This window comes from Solea solea, chromosome 3 (genome assembly GCF_958295425.1).
Source record: "Solea solea chromosome 3, fSolSol10.1, whole genome shotgun sequence".
NCBI lineage: Eukaryota > Metazoa > Chordata > Actinopteri > Pleuronectiformes > Soleidae > Solea > Solea solea.
The window spans coordinates 3,533,070-3,559,540 of NC_081136.1; the positions used below are offsets into that span (position 1 = coordinate 3,533,070).

Consider the following 26,471-nt stretch of genomic DNA (forward strand, 5'->3'; position numbering starts at 1 on the left):
TGGTTCGATCTTTGTGAAATATCCATTTAACTTAATGTGAAAAGATTATACACTGAAAACACAATTGTCAATGACCTTTATTTCCATTGAAAAGGGTTCTCAATGGCGTATATGCAGCATTATTTTGACTGCAGACCGCTGAATAGGATAAATATTTGCAGCGAAAGCTCAGCCCGGAGGATTTTGGCTCAAATGCTCAAACAGTAATATCTATATCTTTTTTTTTTTTTTTTTAAAGAGCTTATCTGGTATCTTTTTTTTCTGACCTGAGCGGTCAAAGGAAAGCAGCCTCAGTATGCAGCAGAAAAATACATAAATAAATAAATAAATGTTTCACTGGCTGACATTTTGTGTCCTTGACAGTAAACACACCATAGTTTCTTTTCGAAAAAGTCACCTTCCAGTAAATATACAGTGAGAGAATAGATAAAATAAAACACATTTATAGCTATTTATTTATTTATTTATGTATTATATTTATTAGCGGTACTGTGCTGCAATCACTATTCAATTCAATTCCTTTTTGGCTGTTGTCCCAAAATACTCGTTTGGCAAAACTCTTTCACTAGCTTTAAAGTGGCTGCAATTCTGTCACTGTAGCAATGTCACCGTGTTCCCAGTCGACATGAATTACTACCAGCTTAGTCATTGTCACAGAACAAGCAGCGTGTAGAGAAGAAAATTCTGAGAAATCTTTCACAGCTGCACCCAAAAAGAAAGGAAAGGCATGAGGTATGATGTAACTTTTCCCCATAATTGCAATCTAAGTGATGCAGAACACACCTCAGAATGTTTCAGCCAAATTAAAGTCATTATAAACATTATAATTAGTTTCACTTTCCTCTGTTTTGACTCTTAATATTCTAATTAACGAGTCTGCATGTATTTATCCTGTCCTATGTCCCCTTGGTAATAAGACTGGGTGAACTGAAGAAGAGCTTGATGGATGCGTTTTAAAGTGGAGCACGTGTATGTGTGCATGTGCGTAATATTACATCTGGGTAATATCCACTTCCAGCAGCCCACACTAATCCAATGTGACAGGACACTGTTGGTCAATTAACCTTGACATTATAACTTGTTATGCCTACGAGAGCAACACTCTGCCCGCGCCCTTTTCAGCTCCGCAGCTTGTTTAAGCAAACAATATGGCTGCTGCAGAGTGCAGTCTCCAAATATGTGGGACAATTAATCACTACAAAGAGCTGTGATGACAACAAAAAGTGTATTTAGAATGTTCTCTTTTCGTTCCAGAAACAGTGTAAAAGATAGGTCAACTTTGTTGTGACGTGGCTTTTATGTTGACCCAAATCTCTTCTTAGGTTGGGTACCACTCACATTTGAATAGATTTATACTAATTTTATTTATTTAGAATAAGGTCATTGCATGTTAATGAACGCCACTGGCTAATTTACATCTGTTGTCCTGAGTTAGGTTGACGATATGGAGCAAAAAGCAGTAGCAGTGCTTTGATTTGACACCCAATGGTTGCCAGTTTTTGGCACTTTATTCTATTTTTAAAAGCAAAATTGTAGTTGAAGTTGTCCTGAAATTTGGCACCAGTTTATTTAACATCAATCGGTACTCGGACAGTTGGCACCATAAAATTACAAAAATATGGTACCCTACCACAATAATAGTGGATTAAAACTCAACTAGAACCCATTGGGACCTGATAGAACCTAACAGGCACCATATAATTACAAAAATATGGTACCCTACCATAATAATAGTAGATTAAAACTCAACTAGAACACATTGGGACCTGATAGAACCCATCAGGTTTAGCACAATTGGGATATATTTTGACTTTTAGACACGTTTAGATTGGGTTTAGATTCACCCACCATCACAACCTGCTCATCTTCTCCACCAACATGTTTCCTTCACTAAATAAAACCCTTCTCCTTTGGTAGGAGCCCCAGAGTCAAGTGGTAGATCGTTCACAGCGCGAAAAATGGATGTGATATTGGCTAAGAGACAGAGAGGAGCACCATTTATTGAGAGTCACTTCTAGGAACAAAACAAAGTCTGGATCAGTATCATATGAACATTAATCTTTAAAGAATTGCACCCGTTTACAATTTGAATTTAAATTTCATGCACTCTTCGTTTAACTTGGACGAAAGTTGATGCCAAAAAAAAGCAGCAATCTTGTACTTGTAATTGTACTTCTGAATAAAAGTTGCTGTTTTCCTTGTTTTAAAAAACTCAGACTCATTGCTTTATGTGAGACTTGTTAAACGAGTCTCCCGCGGCTTTTTAACCCCCCCCCACGAAATGTCACTTTCTTGTGCTATTATGAGTAATGGCTGTCGGAGGCAGCAGTCATGGATCAAACAACCTCCGTGTTCGGAGGTTAATTGTTATCGGAGAGTAAAGCCTTGGGTGTTTGGAAAACTTGCAGAGAAATTCAATACAATGGTTTCCTTGGAGGCAAAACTACACGTGTGAGTGAGGAGACGCAGTGTGGTTTAGTGCGATTACGCATTATGTGTGTGTGTGTGTGTGTTGTGAGGTAAATGTGCTCAGATTGGTAATAAAATGAACTTAATTATTCACAAATTGATTAGAGGGTCTGCTTCTGCGTTCAGTCACTGGAATGGGTTTCTTTCCCTGCCATTGTTTACTTTGCATATGCAATTTAGGATGTGCTTTTCTTGGGGGTTTGGTAAAACAGCAATTCACATTTTCCCGTATCTTCTGACAGTGTATAAATTAATCCATTGGCAGTTTCTCAAATGAAACGTGACGGCCATAAATACTAGTAGTATCACACCACGCAGTTTTCAGCCCAATTTTCCAGACATTGAGGAGTTCTGCAGCTCAGTGCAAACAGTTGCCAAATGTGGTGCGTAAACAGTTAGGATCGGGTCAATATTTTTCACATCTGAAAGTCCGCAGAAGACCCAACTGACCCAACACGCGAGGACACTGTGAAGACATACTAACATTTTCTAAGAATGAGGACAATGAAAGGACATACAAATGGGCGTTAACTCCTAAAGAGTGCCTCTACTACAAGGGAGAATTGGATCGATTGCTCATGCCTGGAACTGTAGACTGACACGGACCCTAATTTTAGTCTGTGTCTTTGAGGACACGGAATACAAGACAAATTGAAGGGTCATAAGCTGGTACATATTCATCAGCCTGTTTCTTTTACGCAGTTTTAAAATTTGTGCATAAAAACATCTGAACGGAAAAACTACAAAACGTTTGGTAAACGTAAAGGTCTTGAAATATTGCATCAAAGTTTCTACACTCGAGGGAGGTGGAAAAGTTGGCACAATCAAAAAAAAGATGAACGCAAATGAGTGCAATAGAATTTGTTTTTGTGAATAAAAAAGGAAGTTTAAATCACCAAAACATCTCTCTTGCTTTCAATGAGCGGAAAAACATCGGAATTGGAATGGACAGACGTGCAGCTGCAGGTCTGACCGCCGTGACAGCTCCGTCACTCAAACCCGTGCCACGGCTTAAATTGAGATTCTAAGCCTGAAAGAAAATCTCATTGACGAGGAGCCACAGAAGAAGCTTCTCCTTCATCCTCACTCCTCGTTAGCTGCTACCTGCGACCATCCTCCAGACAGTATCGATATTCTGCGGAGTAAACAAGTCTTGGGGCATTCATCATCAGCTTAGCAGCACCGGGGAGCAGAGTCACTGCTTTTGATTGAGGGGTCGGGCTGAGAAAACAGTAATTTAAGACTCTGAATAATAGTTTTTTTCGGGTTGATCTTGGAGAACTTTTTGTGCCTTGAAGGAGCCGAATAAAGGTCTGTGGATGACAATGGAAGCAGATAGATAGTGAAAAGATTGTGTGTGGAGAAAAAAAGGAAAAGGACGTCCGGCTCGTTCACGGATGTTGCGGGAATAAAGACACGTCTCCGAGACAGACGTTCAAATGCTGAGCCATAAGGGACCACTGACATTCACTTCCTGTTTGTTCAGCCATTCAAACCTTTAAATGTATTCCTATTTTTGTATCAAGTCGCCACAAAGTGAACACAATGGAATTAGATCTGTGTCAATATTTTCAAACAACACTTTTTAAGAAGCAAACAGCACTTTTTGTTTACGGTCCCTCATTTGTTTCTGACCATGGGCGGAGCCTTAGGAAGCTGCCTGCTGATTGGCTACTGAGTTTTGGTGAGGCTTAGAGTTGCTCGTTCCCCAAGTTTTTCCCCGTCGACATCGGACAAAATAATTCCAGTATCAAGTATCTGAGTATCAAGTTATAATCTGACAAACGTTAGATACTTTTACAATTAACGCCAAAACTCAGTAGCCAATCAGCACGCAGCTTCCTTAGGCCCTGCCCACAAAACAAATACAATATTTTTGAATGATTACATCAATATTTTATTTGCAGGGACACAAACACATATATATTATATCTATATTTAGATTTTTATGCTAACCAAATGCTACAAACCAAATCTCCAGGCTGTGCTTGATACCGGACGCCGAGAGTCTCGAGCATAATAATCTCACACGATTGTACAAAAGATGTAAAAATATAAATAACACATTGAATTATTACAAATGAAACGGGCAGTTTTGACTCGGAGCGCCTTATTTATTTATCGCCGTCAGACGTTCATTTTTCACCTCGACTCCATCTGTGCATCAAATACACGGATTTGTTTTTACTACTTTGACTCGGATACATAAAAATAAATGGCAAAGTAAGTCGTTCTTTGAGTGTTGATTTGATTTAGAGGCTTTTTTTTTTTTTTTTTTTTTTTTTTTTTTTAAAGGTCAGGTCTGAAACTGACATTTTTAGTTTCTTTCTTTTTTTTGTTCATCATCATCAACAAAAGCTCACTTCACCAACCACTGCTGAATAATGCCGATTCATGGTTACACCAGAATCATGCTGAATGAATGAATGAATGAATGAATGAATGAATCTGATTGATTCGGGAGAGCGACATTTATGCAGTTTTTGAATTTCAAATGCAAAGTGGTGATTTTTAATCACCCTTTCATTGGTTTTACTGGGTGTGGCAGCCATGTTTAAAAATATTTTAACCAAAGAGCGTAAAGTAACTGCAATAATGATTATTTTTATTAGTGATTAATCTATTCAGCATTTGTTTTTGTCCGTAAAATATCATTAAATGATGACAAATTTCAGTCAGTGTTTCCCAAACTTGAAAAATAACGATATCCTCAAATGTCTTTGAGGAAATATAGAGATAAATATATAAATTTTATTGTCATAGAGGAGCAAAGAAGCCAGAAAATATTCAGATTTCAGAAGCTGAACTTGCAGAATTTGTTCCCGTTAAAAGAAAACCAACTCAATGTGACTGGTAAATGAATTTCCTACAGTGGACATTTTCGACCATAAGCACCAAATGTGTGATTAAAGTTAAACTCCATCAAAGTGTTGAGAATATCATGAGGCACCAAATCAGTATTGGCAAATAATGGCTTTCAACGCGGCATTATTCTTTTCTAATGTTTATGTATTTGGCACAACGAAGAAAATGTGTATCCACATATGTTGTGACATATTGTGTTCAACTCCAGAAGAGACTAAATGATGAATATGAATTGGTTATCAGCCTAAGGCTTCCTAATATATCGGCATATGCGATATCGGCAAAAAGTCCAATATCATGCAACCCTATCATGAAAGATAAAGAAAACCAACAAAAACCCATAAATAATATATATAACTGTTCATTGTTTCAGCTTTTTTTTAACCCGGGAGGAGAAGAAAATCAAACTCACAGGGGATTTTGTTCAGCTTGTTCATGAACTTGTCCTTCAGCTTAGAAAAGGCCTCGTCATTCTCGCCGGCGCCCAGTCCGGCCGTGTTGGTGCTGTTGGACCCGGCCGTCGAGGCGGAGGCTGTGGTGGGCACGGGCGCCGCCGCCGCCAGCGCTTCCCTTCGACTCTCGTTCATCTCGGATAATGCTGGGCAGCCAGGCAGACGCTGGAGGAAAGACAGGAGAGACAAGGAACAGGGTTAGTTTTTCCTCTTTTCTGTGCTGTGACACTGACGCGCGTCAGAGACGACTGAGTCGACGCAGGCCCGTGTGAGCAGCTGCTGGCTCAGCCTGAGCAAACATCAGCTGGGCTCCACGATGGCCAGTGCACTGAATTCAGAACAAAGCTCCTCTCTCATGCTTAAACTCCTGATTAACATCACACAGCGGAGCTAAAAAAAATGATTATTTATTAGTCACATACAACGCAGGCAGCTTACGATTGGATCCGTGCAAACATGCGCGTGTCGCAGAGTACAGTAAATACAGACGAGACAAGTTTACGAGACCATGTTCATCATGGCCAGCTCCTCATATACAACAGGTGTGTTTGCTTTAAATACAGGAACTATCTTTGGCCTTTAATGAGGCCGAGACCGTCAGAAAACTGTCTTTCAGACGTGTCACGAGAAGGAGGACACGTCACGAAGGGAAGAAATATGGAAATATCTTAATTAACCTATATTGCAATTGTGATTTTTGGCCGCATGCTGGAACTGCCACACGTTCCCAACCCTCACCAAAGGTCACCTCTTCAGAACCACTTTCAGTTGATAGAAAATGCAGGTGTGTTTGTTTAATGAGCTCTTTATTATGTGTAAAGCGTCTTTGAGCGTGCTGTAAAAGTGTAGGATAAACTGCATATTAATTATTCATGTTTTTCAGTCTTTTAACAGCGCTTGTGCTACGTCGCTTAACCTCTTAGAAGGCACAGCTGTGCTGGTGCTGGTTTACAGGCAGTAATGCAGAAGATAAAGCAATAAGATAAATAAAGCACAGAAATTGATATATTTTTTCTTCATACTCATAAGTAGGGATGCTCTAATACCACATTATTCTGACGGAACCGAGTACAAGTACGCAAAGTTGTAATAACGATACAGACGAGCTTTAAAAGTATAGGAACAGATGGACTTCAGTTAGATTTAAATTAATAAAACTTTAGTTTTTAGTGGAAAACCCTTTGCATTGGTTCTGTAGATGATGATCGACAGTCTCACTTGAAGACACGTAACTTGGGAGTAGAAGCATCATAAGTCACATGACGTGTGACCAGGTTATTTATAGTTAGCGAAAACGAACTAAATGGCGAGAACTCAAATTGAAAAAAACAATAAAGTCAAGAGTTTAAACTGAATTGTGTGTTTATAAAACTAACTACAATTGTTTTTATAATATAATGAGTTGTGTGTTATTACTGCGGCAATTTAAGTAGAAATTCAGCAGCAGCAGTAGCATTATGTTCGTCATCGTCTCAGTCTCTCTGCGTGAGGTCAGCTCCACGTGAGGGCATTTCATTATTCCACATCTGCCTGAGGAGAATAAAAGGAGACGCCTATACAATATATTACTGTGACACTAAAGACTGTGGATTTATGATCTTATTATTCTCCAAACATGGAGCGGGAACGTGCTCTAAAGCCAGATTTATACGCAACTGTGGCTTCAAACAGTCATTATTATTTAAACTGTGTCATATAACTGTATTTTACTTTACGTTCTACATCTTAAATCACATTTTAAATTATTTATTTTCCCTGTCTTTGTGCACGTTGTCATTGCTTTTACTCCTTTTACTTTTGTCATGCAGGTCACACCGCAGTGACTTCTCCTGTATAAATAAAGGTTGTACGCATGTGGGTAATTAATGCACCTTATTATTCAACCTTTAATTAAAAACATGATAAATGCTCATTAGAGTGACTGGAAGCTGAAGCAGATATTAACATGAGTGACATTTCTAGGCAAAAGTAAATGGTTATTTTTCAACTGAATTGTGTTTTTATTTACGACAAAATCGCCCGACGGTCACTTCAGAAATCAGTCTTTGTGCCGTTCCACCGCACGGGGACTATTTATTGTCCACTCTCTGTGTGCAGGTTGTAATTTGGCTCCGTCTCCATAGCGATCCAAGAGGATAATGGCACCCTGTTGTTAAAGAGTTGTGGGTTGTTGTTGCTTTTATTTTTGTACAGTGAATTGAAGGTTAGCCCATTTATAGTATTTATAGAAGATTCTACTTTTAAGTGTTTAGAATGGAAACAGCTACAGCTATATATATATATATACACACACATACATATATATGCATATATATATATATATATATATATATGCATATATATATATATATATATATATATATATATATATATATATATATATATATGACAACAATGAGAAGGTCCTTTGGCCTTTTTTTCAGAATAACTTTCAATATCTGGCATTCTACGTGTTCATTTTGAAATTTTAAACAGTAAAAAAACATATTTAAAATAACATTTGTTTGGGTTTTTTGTCTCAATGTTGCAAAAACAGGCCCGAAAAACTACGGGAACTCTGTACAGGCGTTTTTCCACCTCTCTCCTCTCTGGTGACAAAGACGATGATACGCCGGCTCCCTGTGACAGCGCTCCATAAAATGAATTTATGCTGTAAAGGTTAAAAAGCGGGGACGTATATTGAATTGTATGCAGCACATAGATAAAAACAATACTCTTTTCACTGCTGCATGCAGAAATACTGTTAAAGGCTTGTATGTAATTGGAAAAATCTAAATGGCAGCTCATTTATACTGATATCATCTTTTTAAAAAAAAAACAATAAAAGGCAAAATTTTCATTTATGTCGCTCTGAATGTGTTCAGTTTTGGTTTTCAAACACAAAACAACTATTTCTACACTGATAAGTTTCACAATCACATTCTGGAACAGAGACAGACGCTGTCTGCTGCAGCATCAGTGTGTGTTATATTCATTTAGCGACACAGTCATTTATTTTCTCTGAGCTCTTTGGGGGGTGGCGGTAGGGGGAACACGATTTTCCTCCTCCTCTGTCCTCTGTCGTGATTTCCCAGCTGATGCAGGGAATTCAATCTGGCAATTTTCCACCAACACAACAACACACTTTCCCCTCAAAATATAGGCTAGCGCTGCTGCTGCTGCTGCTGCTGCTGCTGCTGCTGAGACCAACAATAGGATTTTCTAAAACAAAGTATTCATGAGTGCCACATTCAAACCATATTAATACACAGGAGTTTGCATGTTCTCCCCCTGTGTGTGCGTGGGTTTTTTCCAGGTTCTCCGGTTTCCTCCCACAGTCCAAAAACATGCGGATTTATTTGGTGATTAGGCAAAATTGAACACTCTAAACTGCCTCTAAATTGGCCGTAATTGTGAGAGTGAAGGGTTGTTTGTCTCTCTATGTTTTCCCTGTCATGGGCTGGCGACCATCATGGTACGGTTCAGTTTGGTACAGTAGTGTAAAGCCCTGGGTCAGGCTCGCGTTTCTTGACTGAGAACAGTACGTTTACTCGGTAGGAGGATTGTGGGTTTGTCTAAACAAGGATAGACTGCGGGCGTTGAAGAAACACCGATCAGGAGCTGACTGTTGAGGGTTGAGCTAGACCATACTGTACCCCAAGGGAAGGGTGCCAAAGAATGGAACAGTTGGGGTTGTCCGTGAAGGTCCTCAGTCATCCAGGTCATAATCTTCTTCAGTAGTTCAGCTGTTGGCGACTGGACTTGCTTGAGTTGAGTTGAATACGTTCAGGTTGTTGGTTCCACCTGAGACTGGTTGGTGAAACCAACAACCTGAAACTGGGAGGGGGTGAAGAATAGGGGCTCTAGACCGGTATCAGCCTCCTTCCCACTAATTTAGTCAGAAGAGAAGAAGCCTCTTGGACAAGAGGTGAAACACCTTCAACTCAACTCAAGCAAGTCCAGTCGTCCACAGCTAAGCTACTGAAGAACAGTTGCTACAATGGAAGCACGGCTTACATGTAGCACGATGGACCTAAATGGTACAGTGTTTGTTCTCTTTCTTTTTTTCCTCAATCTCAAGTCAATCTTGTCTCATCAAAACACAGCTGGACTGCATCCTCACTTAGGTTTCCCAAGAAATGTGCAATCTGAAACGCCTACCTACTGTACATGCATATCAACACAACAGTGATTTAATTACTGTTCAAGAGCCATAAAAAAAACATCTCCACAGCTCAGGAACACTGGTGTTTACATCGGATATATTATTCCTCACTTCCTGTGGGTTTCACTGCACGTCTGTGTCTCCTAATTGAAAGAAAACCAAGGTTTGTAAACAGGAATCACACAAGACTGACAAGAAGCTCCGCAATTAGAACGACCATGATGACCCTTCATGTTTTAGTAGCAAGGTAAAAAACAACAAAACCAAAATATAACTGTACAATTTCTGTTCTACCAATCCCAAATGTCTTGTGAGAGCCATCACAAACTGTGCCCCGTCTTCAAGGCCGTGTTGCGATTTTTTTTTCCCCCTGATTGTTGGAGCATGTTCTGTAATTCAAGACAAATTCCTCTGTGAACAGACGGTGGAATTGAAACAAAGACGGACACAAGTTCAGGCTGCTACTGATGTGCCGTCGTCAGGGTAACAGCAAGCATGAACAGGCAGATGAGAAGCCGTCAACAGCAGCAGCAGCAGAGACACGACCTGGGACAATTATCAACAAAGGTGCAAGAAAAACAGCAGCAGAAGTCATCTCTGCTTCAGTGCAGTGACTCTGTGTGCTTGTGACAACAGGGTACTTGAAACCTTCTTGAAAGAGTAAGCACACTTGTCGACGACAGGACTAGTAGACTCTCTGCTGAACACATTTCATTTGGTGGAACCAAATGAACCTAAGGCGCTCCAGTAGCTGACACTACACACTCCCATAAGGCCCTGTGAGTTGCTGGTCGTATATACCAGGTAACTGCCTGTTCATCGACTATTAAGCAGTTGTGGGACAAGCAACAAAGGGCCAAAGATCTTGAGACACTGCAAAGGTGGAAGATGGGAATGCACAGACAACAGATTCTTTAATAATTTTGTGATGTCCAAGTGTTCTATGGAGTAGAAAAGAGTCGAAAATAATGTCCTTTCTGGCTGTTTCCATACTCGTGAAAACCACAAGGTGGCGTTATAATTGCCTGATATGTTCAGTCTGTCAGGTTCTGCGATAAAGTGCTCAATCTCCGTGGATCTGGCGTGTGCAGTGACCTCTGAAGGCTTGAAACGGGCCCTGGCACCATTCCTCTTGGCAGAAGGCTATCCTGCCAAGAGGGTGGCGTAAACAAACTGAGTCATGTGACATGAGGAGCTCGATAACCCGGTACCTATAGTCACCTTGGACAGGCAACCTCTCCTCACCCTTGAGTCTGTGTTGCGAGTACTATGGTGTTAGCAGTTTTTTTTTTTAAAACATCTTTGTCCGTCTCAAACAGGTGTTTACGAGACATGCAACGCGGCAAACTGCAAAGAGACCCAAAAAATAAATACATAAATAATAGAGGAGCCTGGCCAACGAGCTTGAAACCTACAATCAAAGCAAGAAGATGACTCAAAACATGAATCATGAAATAATTCAACTCCAGGCTTTTAGAGAAATTGGTAACAAGCTTTTCTCCTGCTCTGAACAAAGCAGTTATTGGCTACCTTGGCCCTCTCAGCCCCCTCCCCCCCGGTTACATGGATGCCCACGCACGTCCACGTTTGCTCAACCTCCCGTCGGCTTCCCTTTGAAACGCTGTGAGGTTAGTGTGGAGGCTGAGCCATTGAGAGGCACGCTTGGCAGCGACAGAGATACTTCAACACAGGCGAGGACTTTTAGGCGGCACAATGATGCGCCGCAGAGTGTGTGTGTGTGTGTGTGTGTGTGTGGGAGGCGTCCTCTACACGAGGAGAATTGATCGCGCCTCCGGTCGATATTTCCAAGTGAGCCTGTGTTTTGATAATCGATGAATCGGTTTGAAGCTTTTTTTCATGATTAAAACAAGATTTACGATAGTTTAATCTTCTTAAATGTGAATATTTTCTTCATTTCTTTGCTCTGGATAACAAATAAATCATTAAAAGTGAGTCATTTTGGTTTGTGGACAAAACAAGACATTTGAGAACATCGTCATTTCCAGGTTTTGACGAACACCGCTCAACATTTTTTCTGATATTTTATGGACCACGCGATTAATCGAGAAAATAGTCGAGAGATTAATCGATTATGAAAATAATCGTTAGTTGCAGCTCTAGAATTTATGATCTAAATTAAGTCACTTATTTAGGTGTTGTGATGTAACGAAGCACAAATGGCTACTGTCCTTAAGTACAAAATTCACTTTAAATTTTTCCTTTATATTTCTAGCAACTTTTACTCCTTACTACCAAATAAAATCAGAAGATTGGTAATGGTCTGTATTTACTGTATATAGCGCTTTTCTAGTCCTGACCACTCAAACCTGCTTTACACTACAGTTTTCCCATTCACTGTGTCTTGCTCAAGGGCACTTTGGCATAGACGATAACCTTCCAGTTGAAGGACGACTCGCTCTACCACTCAGACACCGTCACTCAATTCTAACTTTCTAATACTTTTACTTCTAAAACTTAAGTACATTTTATATCAGGAAAAAGTACAGTAAAGGTCATATACTTTCACTTAAGTGACTTTAACTTCTACCAAATTCATTTTCTGGTACTTCTACATTTACTCAAGGGTCCCTTTTAGGTACTTTATATAAGACTGCATACTTAGCTCTTCATAATACCAAGACATTTTGGACAACAGTTTGAGAAAAAGCTCCTTCTCTATTCCTACATAGCCGTGTCCCAGTGCACAAAGCAAAGGACGACTATAAACACATGGTTTGACCTTGAGTTTGGTGTGGAAGAACTTGACCGGCCCTCACAGAGACCATCGAGCACCTTTGTATCTAAGTAAATACTAAGTATTTGTTATCATTAAACATGGAAAACAAAGAAAACTGGAGAAATTTATGAGCAAAACGAATCGGCGTCAATTACTGGCCATCAGAATTGGCATCAGCCAAAGAAGAAATCCCATAAGTAGACCTCTGATACTGACATCTCTAAAGGCTCCAGCAGTCTGTGGGCTCAGATTTTCATGCACATGACATCCATTCAGTGAATTAAAAGGGGCACAGATTGAGTCACACACATCTGGACTCGTAAATAAAAGCTTCTGACATCGCGTCATTGCCGCTCAGATCGTGTGAAGCTTTTCTCCGTCTCCATATGACATGTCAAATGGAAGACGCGAGCGTGAGCCCCGTGTGGAGAAACCACCCATGGCGTCTGTTATGCCTCGCATCACTTGCAAAAAATGAAACATTAATTCAGCTTCATCTTTGCACCTTAATGACTGTCTCGCACACTGGAGCAGACGTCGATGACTTCCACATCACCTCCGCCGCTTCACAGCGGGGCCCGGTCTCATCTGGAGTGGGACGCAGCTTATTTATGTTTATGGAAAAAAAAGAAGGGGAAACTTATTAAAGCTGCACGGTTGACCTTTTCCCCTTTGACAAGCGCTGTCATCACGATGTAATCATATCCAATATCCGCAGCACAGAGTTAATATCCGTTCCCCGTCACTGCGGCGACCTGTACATGCAAAGACGGATTTAAACTAATGCTTTCGCACAAAATGGCCGCGGCGTCATTTCTACAGTCAGGCAACGCACTACTTTGTTATTTTCCACTTGGCCGATCAAGCGTCACATTAAAGCATCCTGTCTCGCAGCATCTGGGTAACACGAGAGAGAGGGAGCTGGATTTAAATCTGAAAGAGGTTAATGTAAATTTAGCAGATGCTGGAGAGAATGGGATTAAAATAATAAGTGTCAGTACCCTGATCCATAGAGGCGAATATGTCATTAAAAACTAAATTATGAAAATCCTCAGTAATGTTCACAACATCTATTTATTCAAATATTAAGTCTATATTAAAATCACTAAAACCTGGACTTGTGTTTCACATTTTGCAAACTTTTCTATTTAGATTATCCGGAAATTAACATTCCCAACAATGGATTGGACGGATAATCTGAACAGAGTACCGACATCTCACGAGAAGTTGGCACTACTGCCTGAAAAACACTAAAGACAGTGTTCAAGACTCTACTTTACTTGAAGAATCAATACCCGAGTCATGTTTTGTGTGTGAAACTGATAAAGATTCAAATTGGGAAGATACTGATCAAATTTAAAACCGCATTACAGTTACAAAAAAACTAAAATCCACTACTACAACACAACACTGAGCTCAAAGGGTATAGTATTTGGTAGTATATAAATACCTTAAACTTGGGGGTTAAAATTTCAAAGTTCAAATTAAACAGTCTAAAAGTGCATCAGACTGTCCTTAACCTTATATCCATTTTGACAATGATTGTATGTCTTGCTGCGTATGTATGTCTTGCTGTATTTGTAAATCTGTGTCAGGCCCAAAAAAAAAACCCAACTTATTTGGAAGCTCTGGTCAAAGAAGATTGGAAAACCACAGGAGAGGTTCAGGTATCAGTCGATATATAATGTTTATAACCCTACCATCAAGTCTCACAGTCATTCTCACCTCCGCGATGCTGCAGGATGCAATAAAGCGCTTGTTTCTCCCCCTTTTCTCTTTTGTTGCAGCTCAGGTGTAAAAACCCCAACCCAATTACAGAGCTGCCAGATGGCCCAGCAGGTCCCCCGACCACAGCGGCGACGCTGGCACTCCGCTCCCTCATATCGCCTCCATCTTTCTCTCCTCCTCTAACTGGGTCAGCTCACTCCATCTCTACCTCCCTCCGTTCTTCCAGAATCTCTCCTCCATCATCTGAGAGTGGGATTCTTGCTTCTTTTGACACAGACGGAATATTCCCGGTTGCTAAGGCACGAAGAGGAACGAGTCCATTAGACGTCGCTGGACTCTTCATATCGGGACAGTATTTCTGGTATCAGGTGGATTCCTCCGCTCCCCGCTGGTTGCACTTTTTTCGTCATCACTCACAGAATTGCCAGGTGTCACGTCTCACGCTGCGTGAGGAAGCGACGTGGCTGCCAAAAATCTTGTTCGACTGTCCTTTTTATCCTTTTTATTTGTCAACCACAGTCCACGGCAGACTCTCTAAAAGCATTCTGCCACCTCGTTGGTTTTTTTGTGTTTCACACGAGTTAATCACCCGGTAAATCAGCAATTAAAGCTGTTTTAACAGGAATTATCTGCCTATTATGACAACGTGATGTGGCAGTCGGTATATGTCATCTTAATGTAAAGTGACTGAATAGATAGAGAAATGTGTTTAAAGATACTTCCTGCAATTAAATCAATTAACATTAAACACAGTAAAATACAAGAAATATGTCCAAAATTTTAGACTTATCTTAATTCATCAACATAGTTTTGCTTATTTGTGTTGAATAATTTTTTGCTTTTACAGAAATAGAATGAAGCTACAGAAACAAGCTCCAAAGATTATTGAAATATAGTGTATTTTTTGAAAACACTTTCTAATATCTAATATTTTTTTGACTTAATGTCTTTCTTCGACATAGTTTTGCGTATCTTGTGTTGATTTTATACAGCTTTATAGTTCAGTAAAATCAGTGAACACATTTGTCCTCAGACTTGATGTCTTTTTCAACATGGCTTTGCTTATATTTCTGGGATTTTTCCGCTTTTACAGGACACAATGAAGCTAAATCTACAGAAACACCTTCAAAATAAATCTCCACTGTCCACCAAAGGCAGTAACATCATTAAATATGAACAAAATTAATTATTTCTTTTAATTTAACGTCTTTCTTTAGTCATTTTTTGGCTTTTGCGGGACAGAATGAAGCTAAATCTACAGAAACACCTTCAAAGTGAATCTCCCAACAATGAAATCACAGTCCAGACACAGTTGCTGACTCAGGTTCATTTTTAAATGTCAGTAGATATAAAATTATTCATCTTCAGAGGAACTGATAGATGTCAAATTGGTGATTGCCGTCATTTAGATTCAGACGAGAGTAAATTCATGGAGTTTTGACTTTTAAAAACGGGAAGAGACTAATTGCGGCTGTAAAAATATTTAGACATAGAGACGCAGCGTGAGACGCACAAACACTGCCTTAGTGACGGGATCAATAGTGGCCGATCGATAAGGGAGTGCTTTGACTAAACAAGCGGAGGCAAGTCTTAGACGACCAACACACGAGTTAGAAACACAGTCAAGTGGAAAACAGTTGACGTCTATATGTTGTTTTTTTTGTCTTCACTTCATCATGTATCACTGAGCAGCGGCTCAGGGATTTTTTTAAAGCATTTGCAGGTGTTGGATATACACTCATAATCATACCAAGGACACTCGCTTTGATCCAAAGGGAGCGCTAACTGTGTAATTACAATAAAGGACTCGGGAGGAAATAACAACAACTCTAAGCTCAATTAAAGCCTCCGCTTGCATGCATAATAAAGCGCCACATCAAACAATTAAGGCTCTTTTATTGACCTAGCGAGATATTCAGAGTTACTAAGTTATTGCTTGCTTGTTAGCGCATGTTGTTATTTCATTGGTGTGACTCATACTGAAGGAGTCTTATTGAGTGAATTATCAATAAAACATGTAGGGGAAAGAGTTCCATTCCGTTTCCATTCCATTTGGTCTTAGTCACCAATGCCATTGAGTATAAAAGAAGTTATTATTATTTGTTAGATGACGCTCTCAGGTTTTACCTTGGTTTTTCAAGTGACCTTGTTCTGTGGTGAGGCATGCTTAAAATATAACAAAATTAATATTTTTGCATGTGAACAATCCTCCATTCTCCTCTCAGGGCTTTCACTGCTATCAATTATATTCTGCAGTATTATGGGCTCATTTTAGCAAAAAACATGTGGAATTAGAGATATTTGACATTTTTTGTACCCAGAAACTTACAGATCCTGATATTCCTGATATAGAACATCCTTTATCATTTCATGTATTTAATATTTAACTTATACATTCAAACGCACATAGGAGAGAAAGGCCATAAATTTCCAAGAAACGTTAATGTAAGCAATTTGCTGTGTAATTTGTCTATATGTTACGTTTACTAATTTTCCTGGCCATTCGTGTTCGGCCATAAATTAATAAATAAATTCGGCATGACATTATTGTCCATTGGCTGTCCTGATCTTCCAAATAACGGCAGTGGCAAAAGCCATAGAACGGTTTATTTTGGTCAAACTCTACATGGACGATACATTATTTTACTTCTCTAAGAGAGAAATAACATAAAAACCTTTTAGTAAATGAATAAATAAATTCGGCCTGACGCTATTTTTCATTGGGTGTCCTGATTTTTTTAATACCTGCTGTGGCAAAATCTAGAAAAAAAACTTATTATACATACTTAAACATTATTTTACTTCTCTTGGAGAAAAATTACAGAAAAACAAGAGATTTTTCTTACAGTAACCAGGCAATTTAAGCTGTATGAAAGGCAAGAGGACCATAATTGAAGTAACTGGCTTCCAATGTGCATTTAAATGTAACTAATGAGTCGCAAGGGTCATTCTAGTAGAAAATCAATCCATGCGTAAATCCTCAACCTGCACGGTGAATGAACTCCAGGTTCCTACTGTGCTCCATCCTTTTCCTCCCTCTGTCACTTTCCATTGCTTTTGTTCAGTCAAACGGCAGCAGCATAAGCAGCAGCAGCGGCGGCAGCAGCAGCAGACAGACTTTTTGTGTCACTGCTGCCTCGAAAGAACAAGAGGGACTCGGCGGCGGGAACACATGTCAAACATCAAACCAGTTCAGAGTGACAAGAACTTTGGAAAACAAAAACTCTGAAACACTTTCATGCTGCTGTGTGCGACGGAACGAAGCCATAACTGACTTGGAAAGTTGATGATGACAAAGTGAAACTGAAAACATAACGGAGCTTTTCATTCACAGCTGAGAGTCGAGTCACAATCAGGGAGTGAATGTGAGCAACTGCATCAGTGAGCTGCCTTTTCCAGACATTGCTCATATAAATGGAGGTTTTAAAATAGATTTTTGACCCTGTGAGGTTTGTAGAGCAGCTCATACACCAACTAATTAACAAATACATTTAGTTTTTCACTATCAGGTGCTAATTCCTGCTAGCATGTGTCCTTTTCATTTGCTTACTACAACAAAACACTGAAACTAGATGCTTTTATCTCAGTCTTCGCTATTAAATGTCAGCTAAAGGCAAATATTAATGGCACTTGTTTTACCACAATTTGACACTGTAAAGACTTAATTTACATGCGCGTTACTGTTTTGATATCTTTTGTTTTTCTCCCTCGTTTTCTGGCACTTTTCTTTTTTTATGTTTTAGCCTACAGCAAACCTACCAATGGAGTTGGTTATATACGTGTGTTCTGCAATCCAGACTGTTAATTTAATGTGTTTTCTCTGTTATAATTTTGCAGTGACTGGCAAAACGCAAACGTGACCAGAAAACCATCGTCTCTCGTTTTTCAAGAACTGTTTATCCATGTGCCGAACTAAATGTTTACCTGGACGTTCCTGGAAGGCAGTCGTTGCTTTCAAAGGTCTGTCCAGACTAAAATTGGAGCCAAGACGTTTTAGGGCCAGTACACACGAGAACGAGTCTAGGAGAATCTGCAGAGGTTTTGTATCGTTTTTGAAGAAAATCCCAGAATGCCATCCGTGAATTTGCTTGAATTCAACCAATATCCAACTGCTGTTTCGATCTTTGTAGTCACCGTCTTCTTCTTGCGCTTGGAGTTTGGAGCGCAAGCTTTTTGCACATGCTCCACATCTCCTTCTCTTGTTTTTGGTGTATTTCTGTGGCGTTAGACTACAGCATGTAGAGTTGTTTTGTTTTTTTTCTGTGTAGATACAGCTAAATCAGAAATGGGGCCAGCAGTGTTTCTAAAAGCTGAGGTAGTGTGAACTGCAGGTGAATCCGGAGCCAAATTAATACGATCTTAAGCGGAAATGGAACAGTATGGATGCAAACTAATTAAAGGCTAGTTGGGCTAACCTGGTCAGGTGCATCCACACATGGGGGGGGGGGGGGGGTGTATATATTAAGTCACCTAAATAATTGTGCAGTGAACCAGTGGGGGGCAGAGATCAGACGAGGCTTAGAAAAGCACCCGTGGCTACTTCCCCTTGTCCAGCACTGCCTCTTTACTTACCTGGAGCCAATCTCAGGGGGGGTAATGGAAGTGGGAAAAAGTTATTAACCCTGCTTTGCAGCTAGGGCAGGACAGCTCCATTAAGCCAGAGCACAAAGATTGCCCCATTTTCAATTACTGCTTCCATGCACTGAGGAAAGTTAGAAAAAAAAACCCCAACAGCCTTGTTTTCTGCTGCAGAAAGACGAACTCTGGGACCGCAGATCCCAGCAGCTTATTCAGCTTGGATCTGACTTACGTCCTGAATGGATGGTGAATATATTATGTCTATTTATGTGACAACTAAGGAGGCGCAATCCCTTGGAAAATGGGTCTCGATGCCTGGAGCTAAATGAGAGGCAGGGAGGTCAAGATTGGAATATAGTGTTGGGAGCCACCTTTGGCACCCGAGTAAATGCACCGATTTGTTCTTTGTTCTTTTATTTTAAGAAGTCTAGACACAGACGCTGTGACTGTATCAATGTTCAAGCAGCGATCAAAAAACACTCACTTGATACGATACGCGATACATGGTCCACGTTACCAATCATATAGCGATACATCACGATATATGTCTAACTGAAGAAAACAGAACGTTAACGTGAAAAGTTAAAAAGTGAAGGATTGCTCTATTTATTCACAACATAGAGCACAAAGTGCATAAAGTCAATGTATGGAACGTGGATGGAGCATCTCTTAACGTAGCTTTCTCCACCATTATCTCGGTGTAAAATCTCTCTTCTTCGGTAACTTCCACACCCAGAAACTGTGCCTTAATTTGTTAATTAAAATATCGATGTTTTCCCTGTCGTATCAATTATTGTATTGCCCGAGGAAGGGCCAAATCAAATCAATATTTTGACCCATCCCTAATTCACAGCATGTTGAGCTTTAAGCTGTGAGGAGGGGCGCCTTTCAAAAGGTGTTCAAGATACATTCAATGACCCTGGTAAATTGTATCACCAAGTCGTTATTTTGACCCTCCCCTACTCAGTGGCCACAGAGTAATATTAACCTAACAAAACCCTGGGTCTTTGTGTATTTGTCTCAAAAGGAAAAGTCCAATCAGTGGCACATGCTTCAGTAATCACTGGACAGGAAGAGTGTGGACAAACTTTGACTCAAACCAGCAGCCATGAAAGTGAAAGGATTTCTCAAACCCGTCTTGTTTGAGACGCCGCTTGAGTTTCGCCATCAAAGACCTCCATTACTCTCAAATTACTCACACATGAACTGCGGTGGTGGCTCTGTAATGGTCCACTGTTTCTCTGCCCACTGCGTTTATTATCCAAACAAAAGAGCGTCGACTGGATGACCTGCTCTGTTTTTCATCACCTCCCACATTTAACAACCTTTAGCCCCGGTTGCGTGCTTAGTTGGCCGTGAGGCTTGGGGATGGGGGGGTGGTTTACTGAGGGCTGAGGCTAATATAGCAGTGCCTGGGGAGTCGTGTCTGTTGGAATCAGTCAGATGTAGGAGGCCAGGCCAGGGGCCACGGCGTGACCACAGCTAGGTGAGTCATACAGATAAAGGAGGGGGGGGGTTATTTGCTCAACCACAGCCCGCCTCCAGGATCACAGCCGACAGGGAAATAGTCCCCATGCGTGACAGGCTTGGAGAGGAAGGAAATGTCGGGGTATTTAATAGACAAGGAGCGAGAATGACCATTAAAGCGAAGAAAAAGATTTAGTCTGAAGCGTTTACTGAGAACAAAGGTTAAGATGAAGGACTGTGAAGCATTAGCATTAACACTTTCCCTTCCCCCCCGCACACACACAACAACTGTAAATTCCGTAGTATATATGCCAGGCCTGTATGTGGCGCTGTAACGATGTCACAGACATACACACCAAAAGAAACAAAGAAGAAAACGTCTGCACGGCTCGGCCACAATTAACACAACTACCACAGATACCAAGAGGGCTTCTCTTTTTGGCCTTTTTTTTTTTTTTATATATCATTTCCTAAAGCGTCCATGTCAAAAAGAAGCGTCCCCAGAGCTGTGAATGTTGTGTTCAGACAGACGCTGGCTTCAAGTGCTCTTTCCACACACTTGGCAGCTGACCTTTTCATTCTGTTTGGAGAGCGGAGTGTGGGAGGGTTTACTGACGATGATGCTGCTGCTGAAGAAGAAGAAGAAGCGCTTCAGTTATTGACTCGGGAGATTAAAATCTACGTTTTTGTTTTGTTTTGATTTGTCACATGTCCATGCAACACGTGTCCCAAAACTAAATTTGACTTGCACTGACATTTACAGAAAAGGAAATATTCACTCAGAGCCTTTACCAAGGACGGATGGAGTGTGGGGTGAGTTTCAACTTCTGATCCGTGTTTGTGACGGAGCATGCCATTTTATCTCATGTAATCTCACAGTGTAAGTCGATTGTGGTGAATTTCCATATTGAAGATAGTCGTGAACGGGGAAAATCATTGATATTTAGGTACTTTGCCGACATTCCACAAAGGAAAAAGGAAAATGGCTGACAAAAATACTTTTAATACTCAACTAAGTTAAGTTTTAAGTTTTCTTCACAACTGTTACCTTTAGTTTGAATAAACTTAGTTAATTTTGGTGCTAAAACGTTTTTTTTTTGCAAATTTCTTCTTATTTTATTGATGTAATTGCTTTCATACTGTTTCACTGTCTTTTTAACAAGAGTCATACACTATTACATTACACAAAATATGATATCTAACATAAATCTAGCATTTAAAAAGTGTTATCTTATCAGAAAATATAATATAATGGATATCAAAGTAGCAAAAAGGGCATTTTTAAGACGTTTAACACATCATTTTAATAACTTTCATAAACTGCCAGCTATTCTAATCTGGATAATTGCACATGTGAAGTTTTCATAATGTCACACGCCTACGAGTGTGGGGTGAATTTTTAGGTCGGTGCGCATCAACATTCAGTCGAGCGATCGTATTAATCAGCTCATCTTCATCATTAACGCCCCTGCCTCGAATCTAATTGACACCTGCGACAGACTGGTGGTCTGGTTTCGCATTCCTAAACCACCCTCTTGTTTTTGATACCCACTTGTTCACACGGACACACAAAGAACTGACACGTTTGCCTCTCAGAGGTGTCGTTGAACGACGATGTGACAGTATGATTTAAAGGTGAGGAAGTTCCGTAAAGAAAAAAGTGTCACATTTTGAGCAGATGTGAGATCACGGCAGCGTGTGGAGGCAGAATGAGATGATTTTCATTTTTCCCCCCAGTTTGTTCAGTTAATGCACAGTCAGTGGCCACTTTAATAGGTACGCCTCCTTCAACTCCTTTGTTCAGCTGAAGTAAACCCCTTCAAATTTCTTTAAATTGGGTCAAACACACACAAAACAGTAAGGGACAGTAAGACAATGCTACATACAAAAATAAATGAACACATTTGCCAAGCAAACAAACAGAAAACGGATAAAAAGATAAAAAATAACACTCTAATTCAATAAAATGAGGAGGTAAAGAGAAAATCAAAGTATTGTTGAAACTATAAGCAGTATTTCTTAACTTGTAATAGTTTTAAGATGGAAAAACAGAATAGAACATTATGTTAACTGGGAGCAGCGACGCACACACATCCCTTTTAGACCTGTAGCAGTTAGCCGTTTTTTCTGTTTCCATGTTGACAAGAGGCGGGATTTTCACGAACAACCGTCTCAAGAGTTTACAACGAATGTCCAAAAACGAGAAACTCTCCAGTTTCCTGGGAGAAAACGTTGAGGGAGAATGACCAGAGTGGTTTGAGTAAACAACCACTTGTTACAACCGGGGTAAGATGCAGACGACCGTCTCTGACTGCACAGCATGACAAACCTTGAAGATCACGGCAGGGAGCCACTTTATAAGGTGTCCCACGTTTTCCAATGAAGTGGGTGTACAGTGAGTGTGTCCGCTTCCCCGCACACACGTTTGACGTTTCCTTTTTTCCCTCGCCTCGCCGTCTCCTAGTGCGTCCATGAGAAATCTTTCCTCACCCCCACCTACCGAGCATCCTTTCATACGCCTACACCCTCTCACAACACTTCCACCCACGCTCCCTAAACACGTGAGCCGATGTCCAATCACCCATATAACTGTCACAAAGGTATAAATTGGCTCTTCTTTTTTTTATTCCGGGAGCAAATAATGATGTTGATAAATATCTCTTGATGAATATCAAGAGAAGCAAATTTAACCTTTTCACGGGAGAGCAGCGAGGAAATAAATGCTGCTATCATTTTCTTTCTCTTTTTGAATCGCCGAACAAGAATGAGCTGTCAGATCGGATCATACTGGCACTATCATTTAACACAACGGCGTCTCTAAATCATACTCCGGGGCTTGAAGAGTGAGACTGAATTCATCGGAGTGTGGCGGCAGCTTGACAGATAGCATTGTGAGGCTGACACTGAAATAAACAGGCATTGTGACCAGCAATCTTTCAGCTTATCGTTCGCCATCAGGCGCCTGCGACGTCGCATTAGCATGAGTTTTGATTTCCTCATTTGGGGAGAAGCTCGCGAGCTCTCGTTATCGTCGTGACCCCAGGTGGTGAGAAGCTCCTGCAGGAAGCCGACGAGATGCCGGGGCTTTGATAGATCTCGTCCTTAGTGGTTTTATTACATTTTTTTTTTGCAACAGAAAAAGTACACACGGCGCACACTCGACAGGCAAACTGGATGCCGTCAAAGAGATTTCTGTTCCTCTGAGCATCAGGTCTGTAGATTAGGATCAGATGCAGCCGTATCAAGACAGGCCATGAAATTGGGTTGAAATTGCTCTTGAATAATACAGTCTGTCGCAGTAACAGTGTGATACAGAGATGAAGCCCTAAGATGGATGTTTGATGGTATACGGGGAGCGTGGGTTGAAAATGGCACAAATACACTCGCTGCCATGATGCTATCCAGCTTCTGTTAGAAGACTATGAATGGTGCCTTCATCTTCTGTCTGGTATTAATGGTTATTTTGGGTTTAGATCAATATTCTTTCTAAATTATTTGGGTAGTGGTGCTTCTTGGACTCACATAAGGTTGGCAAGTTGTGCTATTTGGATGGAAAAAACAGGGTTCAACATGACCACTACCATGACCTTAAATGCTTTTTAATAGTTTAGTTTGAGTTTTTCTGTCTTAAATGATATTTTTTGATTGTTTGGTTACTGGACAAATGTTGACTGCCACTTGCCAGAGTCTGAAATTATATCATTAAACCAATATTTTGAAGCAGAGGCATGTCCAAATGTGAAGGCATTAAATTTACTGCAACATAAAGCACCAAACAACAGTAAATCTGAGAGGCTTTAAACATTAAAACGCTGCTTAAATGTGTGGCAGTTTCGCTTCCCAAACTCCTTGTGTTTCTTGAACGTTCTCTTGTTCCAGTGTTGGTGGTCTGATGTGACATAAATAACAACATCCTATAGTCTCACCCATTCATTTCCCATTGTGGACATTTTTGACCCTAACGCAAAAGGTGTAACAAAAACTCAGTGAATGTTTGTTCAGCTGATTATTGTGGAGGATATCACTAAAGCAATAAGATAAAAACCACAAAATTAATGTTTTAGCAAAGCTGTAGAAAATTGTTCACATTATACCAAACACCGGAGGAAGATTAAGAGTGATTTATTGCCGAATCTTCTCAGCTCTACCTACATAAAAACATATTTTCTGGGAGCTTGATTCTTGTTTTTTACAAGATAATTATCGCTCCCTCCTCTGCCTCCCTCTCTAACTGACAAACAGAATATGAATCATGAAGTAAAAAGGTTAATTGTGTACCTCCCTGAACATCCAGCACCCAGTAACCTCCGAATCCTCGAGCTCTGCCACGACCGACCTAATCCTCCAGAAGCAGAATCATAAACACGAGGATCCCAGTGTTTGGCAGATGAGGCTCCGAAACCAAAACATCTGCTCTTGCGTTTCCTCCAGGCAAAACGCCGGAGAAGCCCCCTCCACCTCCCACAGCCCAAACCATAATTATCACTGCTGGCCGTGGCCAAGCCAGCAGTGTACCATCCACGCTGCCATGTCCAAGAAACGCTCCAGTGCACTTTGGGCACTCCATGGTTCTGTGATTAAAATAAATGAGGTCTACGGGGCGTTTGTTATTAGAAATTAGGCACGGCAGTTATTTTATCTGGTGAGCTTGTTTTGATTGTTCTCAAACTAAAGGGGCACTACACGAATGAGGCTTCTTGGCGCACAACATTTGATCTTTTACATTTTCTTTCTGGATCTGAATTCAGTACATCCATTACATGTTTTGTCGACTCTGTGTCTGGTTTGAGGTGGTTTGTGCTCAACAGGAAAAAACAGTGCAACCAACACATGTCTGTGTTACATTCATGGGTTTTAGCGATGTTTCATATTTCAAAATCTGTCAACAGTTGGTGTTGTTTGCTTGTGTTGCTGGGTCACTGTCAATCAAATGTGATCAAACTGTTCCTGGTGAATCACATTTTTGAAACTGAAAACCAATTTCTTGCAGATATTCTTTATATTTTAACCCTTCTGTAACCAATCCTGTCGTCGCAGACAGGATTTGGCATACATACTTTTCATTACAGTAACTCCCAGACTGTGATATCTCGAAAATTGCTGAGATTGGCTCAGGCAATATAATATCTCAAACAATATTATATGTATTATATGTATTATTATTATTATTATTATTATTATTATTATTAACAATGATAATAATATATAATAATATAAATATGTTTTATACTGTTCTAATTTCAAATTTAACGCGAAAAATCTGGTGTTCATGTGAAACTAGTGTATTTTCTACACAAAACGTTTTAAATTACATACACTACTTTAACAAGCATTAAAGTGTAAATAACTGCCAGATATTGAACGTTTTTCTGGAAAAATGGGCAAAAGCACTTCACTCACGGTACATTTTTCTTGTCCTTTTATGGTTAAAATAAGCCCAGATGGAAATGTGGGTGTTTGGCTTAGGTGTTAAAGGGTTAAAGCAAAGAAGTAAACAGACATGAGCAAATTGTGAAGTTTAAGAGAAGAAAGTTGTCATCAAAAATGTTTACCTCAGTTTCGTCTGGTGTCACAAAGTTGTGAATCTCTGTGCTCAATTGCACCACATTTGAGATTATTTCTGCCTCCAGAGTCGCTCCCGCAACAGAATTCCTCTAAGTAAACTCCAATCTGTGGAGCTTTGCAGGGAATTGCATGTGACGCAGCGGCCTGTCAGAGTGGATCAGGCCCGGGGCCAAAACCCTCCATCCACATCCAATTTCACTGCACATCTTAACTCCAGCGTAGGCCGCCAAAAATCTCCTCGCCTGCGTAAAACCTCTCACAAGACGCCACGGCCCGACTTCTCCGCGCTCCCCATTTAGAGCACTCTCGCGGGGAAGCAAGTGTGACGACTGCACGCGGGTTCAAATGAGATGTTTACTTATTCAGATTCGGCACAAAAAAGCTGTCACAGACGCTGCAGCCACAAACTGAAGTGAACGAGATGAGTAACAGATGCTGCCGACACTCCGGCCTTTTGTCCGCGTCT

At 40.4% G+C, this 26,471-nt stretch overlaps 1 protein-coding gene across 4 annotated transcripts in view; it reads right to left on the reverse strand.

Moving 5' to 3' along the window:
* The window catches only part of syt1a (synaptotagmin Ia), a 170,769-nt gene that overhangs the window by 34,012 nt on the left and 110,286 nt on the right, over positions 1 to 26,471 (reverse strand). For all 4 annotated transcript variants that reach the window (XM_058624067.1, XM_058624070.1, XM_058624069.1 and 1 more), the window contains one exon: positions 5,747 to 5,951. In XM_058624067.1, coding sequence (XP_058480050.1) covers positions 5,747 to 5,921 — 175 coding nt within the window. In that variant the 5' untranslated portion in view covers positions 5,922 to 5,951. The remainder of the gene's footprint in view (positions 1 to 5,746; positions 5,952 to 26,471) is intronic.